General features: G+C 38.9%; 1 protein-coding gene across 1 annotated transcript in view; it reads right to left on the reverse strand.

Annotated features, from left to right (window-relative positions):
- LOC122057962 (sister chromatid cohesion 1 protein 1) overlaps positions 1 to 8,669 on the reverse strand; it is a 10,807-nt gene extending 2,138 nt beyond the window's left edge. The window contains exons 1-14 of the mRNA XM_042620333.1: positions 8,617 to 8,669; positions 8,447 to 8,515; positions 8,262 to 8,320; positions 8,119 to 8,163; positions 8,008 to 8,027; positions 7,818 to 7,894; positions 7,449 to 7,533; positions 5,540 to 5,660; positions 5,284 to 5,410; positions 2,709 to 2,944; positions 2,354 to 2,432; positions 1,931 to 2,043; positions 669 to 724; positions 418 to 579 (exon numbers count right to left, since the gene is read on the reverse strand). Coding sequence (XP_042476267.1) covers positions 418 to 579; positions 669 to 724; positions 1,931 to 2,043; positions 2,354 to 2,432; positions 2,709 to 2,944; positions 5,284 to 5,410; positions 5,540 to 5,660; positions 7,449 to 7,533; positions 7,818 to 7,894; positions 8,008 to 8,027; positions 8,119 to 8,163; positions 8,262 to 8,320; positions 8,447 to 8,515; positions 8,617 to 8,669 — 1,302 coding nt within the window. The remainder of the gene's footprint in view (positions 1 to 417; positions 580 to 668; positions 725 to 1,930; positions 2,044 to 2,353; positions 2,433 to 2,708; positions 2,945 to 5,283; positions 5,411 to 5,539; positions 5,661 to 7,448; positions 7,534 to 7,817; positions 7,895 to 8,007; positions 8,028 to 8,118; positions 8,164 to 8,261; positions 8,321 to 8,446; positions 8,516 to 8,616) is intronic.
- Positions 8,670 to 9,480: the final 811 nt, after the last annotated feature.

Here is a 9,480-nt window from a genome sequence, read left to right on the forward strand (position 1 = left end):
AAAAAAAAAATGATACAAAGGCCGAAAATTCATAGCACACCATTGAGTTCCATTTTGTGAAATTTATAGTTCAATTCAGTGATTAGGAGTATCCATGAACTAATGTAAAGGAACAAATGTACAAGAGAGGCAAATGATAACATTAGGCTTGTTATCCCTTCACATAAAATGCCACCAATTCAGAAATTTAACCAAAATTTTTGAAATCTAACAACCTAGTAGGGATATTTCAAGCTTACTGACATCAATTACTTTTCTGACTTGGTATGCCCCCAACAGTGGCTTCCCAGCCCACACATGAAACATGGATGAACGAATAAGCTGACTACACTAAATAGTTGGTGGTTGCCAGCCAACTATGCACTTCCTTCGCAATTAGAGGAATCAAAATACTCGTTGGAAAGATAAGAGCTGGACCTTCCTCTTTCCTTTTGTCGAGACAATGTCAGAAGGGTTCTCAAGCCAAGATTGGTAAGTTTGCCCTGGGATAATGGTTTTCTCATAATCCATAACAAAGCACTTCGGTTCTCTTCTTGGTTTCTGTTTTGTTGGACCACGATTCTGTTCATTCTGCTGGGGCTGTAACAAAATCCATATGCATTTCTAGGTTAGTGGCTTTCTTCATTTCCCTCATGTAATGGTAACAGCAATGCTTCAAATCTATCTACCTGAAAAGTGTCTTGAGTACCATGACGTTCTGGATTCTGTCCTTGGATATCAGTAGCTGCAACAGGACTTCCAAGAAAATTACTCACACAAATCTTAAAAAAAATAAAAGAGATGTGCAAGGTACAGGGAGCTGTTCATTAGTCTGTGGTAAAGCCCTAAAAAACCAGGGTCCAGATTTCAGATCCCTGGAGTTATTTTGGTCTAGTTTCTTTAATTTCTCCCTCAATTCCCTCTCTTCACAAATTTTGTTTGGAAATTTGTTCCAGAATTCCCTCAAACCAGTTTCCCGCTAGCCAATTTGGATCTCCCTAAAATTCTTCTCTGCCTGCCAAGCTGGTTCTGCTCTCTCTTAGGCACCTCTCATCCTTGCTTTCAGTTTGCAAATTTCAGCCCTAAGCGCAAGGCTTCCATCTCTTTTGGAAGGACAAGGACAATAAGGGTTGCAATTTCGGTTTTATTTTATCTCCGTATACGTTTTCAATCTAAAATACAGGCTGTGAATTTTAATTGTCCATGGCCTCAGATATGTTTATTTCCTTCACTGTGGTGTAATATTTTCTATTCCTTTTCTTGCTTGGCTAAATGTGGTGTGACCTATATATGATAAATTGCAGCAACAATACTTTATTTACTTTAGAATTATATTTAGTGTTATTCTACAGCTTAAGAGTAAATTTATGGAAAGATAAAGTAGAACAATCCTTTTTCATTTTTTTTTGTGGGGTCGGGGTGGGGTGGACTGGGGGAGTTGTTTTCTCTGCATAAGAAAATGAATATGTTTTCAATTTTCCTTTTGCTTTTATTTTCATACATCTAAGATCATTAAAAAAAAACTATACAACAGGGCAAATTTATCTGTACAACAAGATTTAGACATGTCTGCTTTCATTCTGATTTATAACAACTATTCAATTGGATAAATCCACAAAATTCATCAGTCTTACTCCAAGCCCCTTGATTCTTTTCAAGTCATGGATTAAAAAATAAATAAATAAATAAAAAATAAAAAATAAAACAAGACAATCTCTTAACAAAGTTAGAGTTGATTATTGCAGGACATATTTTAAGGACTTTTCCTAAGTAAATCAAAAGTCAATAAGGCTATATGCTAATGAGAGCCCCATGAAAATCAGCAATTTGTAGAAGGGGCGTTTCATGTCAATGGGCCTAACACAAGATTGAGTGTTAAGTGGATTAGGAGCTCTTTCAAGGAAGCTGCAAACAGGGAACGCATTTATAATTTCTTCTATGCATTCCTAACCTGGTTGAGGCTCCTCTTGTGGAGGTGGTGAGGATACCAGAGTCATCGGGACCGGGGAGTGCTCTTGAGGACTTGAGTTCAACTGTGTGCCTTCATCTCCTTCAATATCAAACCTGAATAGGTTCATCCAGTTAATAATGAATGGTTAATTCAAAAAAATGAATGCTCTCTAACTGCCAACCAAGAAAAGAACAGAGCTATGCTGTTTGGGATGAGTGAATGGAATATGACGAATAGATTATGAGAACACAATGCAGGAGCTGAAAATGGTAAACAACTACATCCTTGTACATTTAGAGTAAATCCCTTATCAAGACAAAAAATTTGAAAACTGAAAAGTAAAAGCTACAGAACTTGGATATGAACACCATGCACCTCCAAAAGTTGAAAACTAAAACAGCGACAAGCTCATAGGTGTCCTACCTCTGAAAGCGATTATATAGATCTGCATCCATCTGGTATGAATCAAAAGGGTCCAATAATGTGATGTTATCAGCATCAGCTGAAAAAGAGAATCAATGATACAGAACTTAGTATTTGAAAGAAATTGCACCATAACAACTTTACACCAAAGTTTTGAAAGAAAAAGAACTAATAGCTCAGCTAAACAGGTAGCCATACTGCCAGCAACTTACTAGCAGAAAGGAGGTGGAAAAAAAGGGACATTTAGGAGTAAAGCAATTATGCATGCATGCATGTATATGAGGTGCCATAAATATTCTATGATGGTAAGAACTCAAAAAAAGGGCATCCAGGAATGGAGGAGTATAGTAGGGACCTTGATGGTGATGCTTGAAGTTATCATCACCTTCAGGAGAGTTGTTGATGTTGGGAATGTCGACTTCATCCAGTCGCTGCATGGCATGGACAAAATAACTAAATAAATGATGATCGTTCAAAAATGACTTGATGCTATTGAAAAAGAAAAATAAATTATCAAAATAGAAATCATTTTCTTTATTCCATAGTGATTCAAGGAGAGTTTTATTTGTGAATGAAGTTACAGGACACAGTCATCATCATGGGAAAAAGAACTCTGTGGGGCAGTGGAGCCCTGCGCCCAGACAAAGAAGGGGCCAAAATGAAAGCCCCACCACCATGAAAGGTGGACATGCCACCACTATTGGCTCCCATGCATGTGCAGGAGCCACAATCCCCCACAGGAAACACTTCCCCATTATTATTATTACCTTACCCAAGAGTTGTTCCATGAATCTGTTGGTTTGGAATCACAGGATGAGAGTAGATATTAAAGATGATGAATCAATCTTTTTTTTCTACTTCCGTCATCTTATCTTTGCTAGTGTTGTCTATAATTTAAATGAAAAAGGAGGTGAACACCCATGTAATCACCTTAAGGATTTCAGCATAACCCTAATTTCTGGATGAAATAAAGAAGCTCAGAAAGAAAAGTTCCACTGAAATCTTGCACTAGTGTTCACAACTTCTTGCAACCACAGTAAAATAAAGTCTCTGTAATATATTATCTTTTCCCCTCATAGTTAGGTTATCATTTCACTTATTATTCAAATTACAAGTATGAAAAGAGTCCCTAAGTGGCTGCAATACCTGGTTTCTGTGGCAGTCACAATAACCTTGCCACTAACCTCATCTAATGCCTCGCAAACAAATGAGAACAGATAAAAAATGAATAATCAATCCTGATCTCAAGTACTACTATACCAGCCTGTAAGAACCAATAAACTTAATTCAAACTCCTAGTCATATGTAGAGAGGAACAAACTTTAGATTCAATGTTCAATAGGCGAAGTTCTAAGAGGCATTATAAATAACCATGGAAATTCATGCTAAACATTAGCAGAAAACTTCTCCATAGCCAGACAATATAAATAGTACATATTGTTATTGATGGTGGTACTCTAAACTCTACAAATAAATGGGAGACTAAAGACATTTGCTCATATTGAAACCTCACTTGAACAAGTAATAACCTTAGATTTCAACTCCTAAAAAGTAGTACATAACTGATTGAAGAACCAATGGGGCTTCACTTACAAGCCTAAACACATAAATGACTCCCATATAATTTAAAATAAATAAATGATAGAAGTTCCAAATTACAGCAGAATGTCAGCACATATGTAGCAGCAAAACTAAACCATAAGATAATGATGGCTATGCACCACATAAACTCTTCAGAACATCATTATAAGTTAGAAAATAGTTAGAGAATATTTTAGAAGTAGAACCTCAAATTAACTCAATCTGAGGCTGCAGTAATCTCAAGATTATCATAAATTAGAAGAATCCCAATAATCTGGAGACAGATCAAATAGTATTTTTTTACTGCCTATAGATGAAACCAGACTGATACATAAGACCTCGTTTAAACCATAGATGAGTAGTACTAGTAGTGAAACAGAAAATCCTTCCAAAATAGAATAATAAACTGTGCAGAAAAACAACAAATTAAACTCCATGTAAGTCATAGAACAACCTTAATGTTAGAACTTTATTCTAAGAATGTAACCGATTCCAAAGGAATTTTCAAAAACCCTTTTTAACTATAATAATCGTAAAATTACAGTTTGAGTGAAGCTTGAAACCAATTGGAACATTACGAATAATTTTTCTTCCAAAACTCTAAGAAACTAACTACCCTGAGCCCATCAACATATTCAAGAGCTCAAATATGAAGGCTATCCAAAAGCTTAACTACAACCCACAATTACCAGCAATGCGCTATAAATTACACAGCACAGAAACAGAAAATTAATGTCAAGACCATAACTGAACTACACAAGCTACATAAATACCGAATCAATTCAGCAATACAAACCACCAACTACATAATTCATGTTCAGTGAAACAAACCACGACACCCTGCATGCATTTCATTAAACCCAAATCCAAATAAAGCAAACAAAAGCCGAACTTGAAATTATATTGTTATACTTATTCCGTACAACTAATGCCTACGCATAGAGCTAATAATTACGCTATGCTTCATATCTTTCAGATTCTCCGGTGGCCGATAGTGTAGAATTCCCTTACAGTAACCAGATTCAAAAACCACACTTCTCCCCAAAGCAAACAACCCTCTGGCCTTACCCAATCTACAACTATCTAAATATATGTAACTGGTGATACGTGGCAAGCAGAGGCAGAACCAGCGATGGGCCAAATAGCTGCCCGTAAATGAAAGGTTGAGAACTGGAGATGGAATTGCATCAGAACCCAATTCTCCCTATCTCAAACTCATAAAGTTCTTAACACTCTTCGTATCTTGACTTCTTGAGCAAGCATAGGAACATGAACAGAAACAGAGCGAAAGAACGCAGGAAGAACAATACATAGCACAACCACATTTCGTCGACTGCGTTTTGGCATACATATTCCTTGTGCAAAGAAGGTTGCAGAGGGCACCTTTAAGAGCCCACAGATCATTCGGCTGTCCCCACGGGGACCTCTGTAGAGCTTCCCCAACATCATAACAGTGACTCCCAAAATCAGTAGAGACTGTAGAATATTAGAGGCATGAACAGGAAAAATGGCCATTTCAACTTCTTTTTACCTTTTTGTATCATTTTCCTTAATTTCCTTCAATTGGAAAAGTCAAAGCACGTAACAACTTCAAGAACAAAGTACCATGCAAAGTAGCCTCTCTCGAAAATCCCAAGACGAAATGCCGATTCCCGGCAGCCCAGATAACCCATTGAACTCTGACAACCATTTTCCAGTCGAGAATCACAAAAACCACCCACTCAAACTAACATACACAACTCAGCGAAATCATAGACGGCCTGCCCACAACCTCCGCTGCAGTCACTCTCTTCCGGAGTTATATTCTCCAGCAATCACAGCCTCCTCCCCGACCTCGTCTTCCTTTTCTCTTCTCCATCGGCGGATATTCTCCCAAAATGTCATGAACGAACAATGTTGGAAAACCACTTGGAAAAGAAAACAAACGAAAGGTTTCTTTACAAAAAGGTGAAGAGTTCAGCCATAAATCCCTTTCACCATCCCCTTCCCGCTTCGGTTCCCCTCCCTCTCATTTTCTCATTTCCTCTCCATCTCTTCTCCCCTAGCTCCGGTTCCCCTTCAATTTTTATCACAAGATGGCGACATGTGCCCATCATGATTGCCCCTCCCTTTGCCAATCTCTTTTTCTAAAGAATGTTACCTCCTATTGTAATCTACGCCCGCATACATGGAGAAAGTGGAGCTGGGTAAGCCAGTATGTGTATCTTTTCTTGACCTGGTTTCACTTTTCATATGCGTAAGCATAGGGTACATTAAGAGGTAAGATTTATTAATCCATGCATTAAACACTATATGTGGGGTACATTAGTAGGTAGTGCTCTATAACCCATGCATTAGACAGCCTCTTTCAAGAGGCTTGGCCGGATTAAACCTTTTGTCATGATCCATTTTATCCCTGAGTCAAGGATTTGGAATCATGAATCATGGGCGGTCAAATTCGATTCATATCGGTTAGGTCGACTGATTCGAATCCAAATTTTTAAACCGTGCTCCTTATTTGTTGGAGGTGTAAAATACCCTTCCAATTTTTCCTAAATTTCCATCCTAACATAATGATGCCCAAAGAATTCCTCCCTCACCTACTTCATTGCGTCTCAAGTAAAGCTCAATCCAAAATGTTGGAAAGCCAACAATCTTAACCACGACTTGAGGTATCGGACACCGATTGGCTGTATATTGAGTCTATCGACACGGGCCAATCCCAATAAACCTGATTTTTAAGGAAAAATTAGGGCAAAGCTATTGCCCGAGCTTAACCTATATCAATTTCTAAGGTTATCGATCCCTAACCCGATATTGTGCACTTAAGCCATAAAAAGGGGTGTATTATTATTTTTTTGTTTTTTTGGGTGCATGACCCACAATATGCCACCATATAACCGAGTTTAGACTCGAGACTCACAAGGAGCCCACAAGCAGCCACCAAAAGGGTTAATAGGCCAAGCTTATTTCTAACTATTAAGTTTCTTACGTCTAAAAAGAATGGTTATCTTACCTTCGTGAAAAAGGACATCCCTAGCCCATATTAAGGGAAGGAGACATAGACAAGGAGGACTGATGTAGGCCATTCAAGGTAGAAAACCATTTCCCTATCAAGAGGGATTAGTGAGTTGAACACTCGAAACCTCCCTTTGCATGCCATTGAGCTAGAGTTCATCCATCAGCATGTGATTAGCGAGTTAAAACAAGTCAAGTAAATAAAATTCAAAAAACTGCATAATTTGTACTTCTGTAATAGCATGGGACTCAAATCCATGGCTAAGAGGGCCTTGACATGCACCACAGCCAATAGATACTCCTACCATTCTCTGTCTTCCCGTAGAGAATTTTTGTGCAATGATCTGGCATCCAAGAGAACGGATCAAGGTCAGAACCTGATCCACACGGCAACCATCGCCTTTGCTCCCTCCCTTACAATGAGTTTTGGCAGTTAATATTATATGATTTAACAACAGTGGCATTTTAGTGATTTAGAGATAGAAGCGGGGTTGTAATATCTTAACAAATCGCATACCATGGAAAAATGCTTATAATCGGATGGATCGCCAACGCCGACCTCCATTTCTTGATGATGGTCTGGCAGGGTGACAGCTTCGTATCTGCAAGAACAAAGACCCCATGCCGATAAGCCAAACAAAAGCTAAATAGAAGACTCTTAAGAGATAAACGTTCATTTCTGATCTACCCTGCACAGGGTGCGCAGTCCGCAAGCTCAATCACCCTCAGCTAGTCTACTGTTACTCTGAAGCTTAATTGGCTAATGTGCGCCGTGTGTGAAATACAGTCATGAGCTAACTAAACACTGACAGGTTACGTCCTATAACATGCGCCGTTCTGTAAAGATTAAACAAATAGAGGAGAAGCTTAAGAGCCTAAGACTGACTTGGCCTGAAATTTTCCTTTGGGAAGGACGTTGCGATCTGCAACGGATTTCACTTTCCATGCCTCATTGATCTCTACCTGAGAATTCGATCAATATCAGAGGGCAAATGGATTAGCAGACGAGAATTAAAGAGTTGATTAGAAAACCTAGAGGAAGAAAAAGAGAAGAATCGAGAAGTTCTTGGTCGTACCAGTAGACGTTGAACATCGTCTGCGAAGAACAAGAGATGCAGAATTAACACGAATAAGATAAATATGAACGGAGAAATTTAAATGCGAATTGAAAAGGAAATAAAACTTACCGTAGAGGATCTTCACCTTCCGCTCGTAGACGATCACCACTCCACCTGAAACCACGCAGAGATATGGAGACCATATGAAGAAAACTGAACACACAAACAAGGAGCTATAAACGCAAATCATGCAAAGATTGCCTAATGCCCACCCATGAGTATGCCAGAGAGTCTGAGAGCCATCGGAACTGCCGGATTCAATATTTCCTCGCTGTAATTTGATGAAACAAAGCGGAGAGGAGGAAGAAATCAAAATTGATTATAAGTACGTAATTAAAGTCGTGAAGATGGAAATGGCAAATTAATGAGACAAGAGGAAGAGGATCGAGAACCGAACCAGATCTTAACTAAGTTGAGTTTATTGAGCTTCCTCCTATTGATCTTCGCATGCAGCGTTGCAGCCATCCTTCATTACAGAAACATTATTTTTTAGACAAAATCGGAGTTCCATTTTATCCAGAAAATCGAAAAAAGGAAATACGAAATTTAAAAACAGAAATGACTAACCAGATCTGCCCCATTGGAGCTTTCCTCGCGAGAAGCTGGTGAGAGTAGAACATTTCTTCGTCGGTTTGTTCTTCGTTTCCAAAACTCCAGAGTCCAGACAACAATACTGAAACCGACACTGAGTCGAGCAATCGATCGAGACCTTCAAAGCGAAGAAGCAGTAAGAGAGAGAGAGAGAGAGAGAGAGAGTACTCTGCTTCTAAAACTGGAAGATGTGAGTAGAGTGAGAGTGTGAGAGTGTGAGAGACGAGTGAGATTGAGAAGTGAGGAAGCACAACCAACGTGCATGGTCTCTTATAAAGGACATCTCAGTCTAACAGTCCTAACGGTTTCCAATCTGGAAATTAACAGAATAATGGACCACCAGATCTTCTATTATCTTTGGAGAGGAAACCAAAAAAAATATATTTTATTTTTCTATTTTTGACATTTTAAGGGTTTCTGCAGATCTTCTGCGAATAGAATATCGATGAAATCATTGAAATTACAGGGTGATCGCAACTAATAGAAACAACAGTGTGTGTAGAAAGTCTTGATGGACGGTCTAATAGTACACCACATCGATCATCTCATTACACACCTCCATTACATCCGGCAAGAAATGTTCAGTTAGAGTTCGGCTCAGGTCCCCACATGGGGACAGGTAGGGAATTATGAGGACACATCCCCACCTTACCTTTCCAGTAATGGCACACCTCTGACTCGTGTGCCAGTGTTGGCATGGAGGGTGGGGAATGAAACTTGGCTGCTGCCCAGATTATAAACCTGCAATCAAGTAAGCAGCAACGACCTGCGGAAAAAAAATGTAACCTCTCCCTCCTGTCTCCCTCTAGCCTCTCTCCCTTTACCAAAGGTTTAGACAAA

This window comes from Macadamia integrifolia, chromosome 12 (assembly GCF_013358625.1).
Source record: "Macadamia integrifolia cultivar HAES 741 chromosome 12, SCU_Mint_v3, whole genome shotgun sequence".
Lineage (NCBI taxonomy): Eukaryota > Viridiplantae > Streptophyta > Magnoliopsida > Proteales > Proteaceae > Macadamia > Macadamia integrifolia.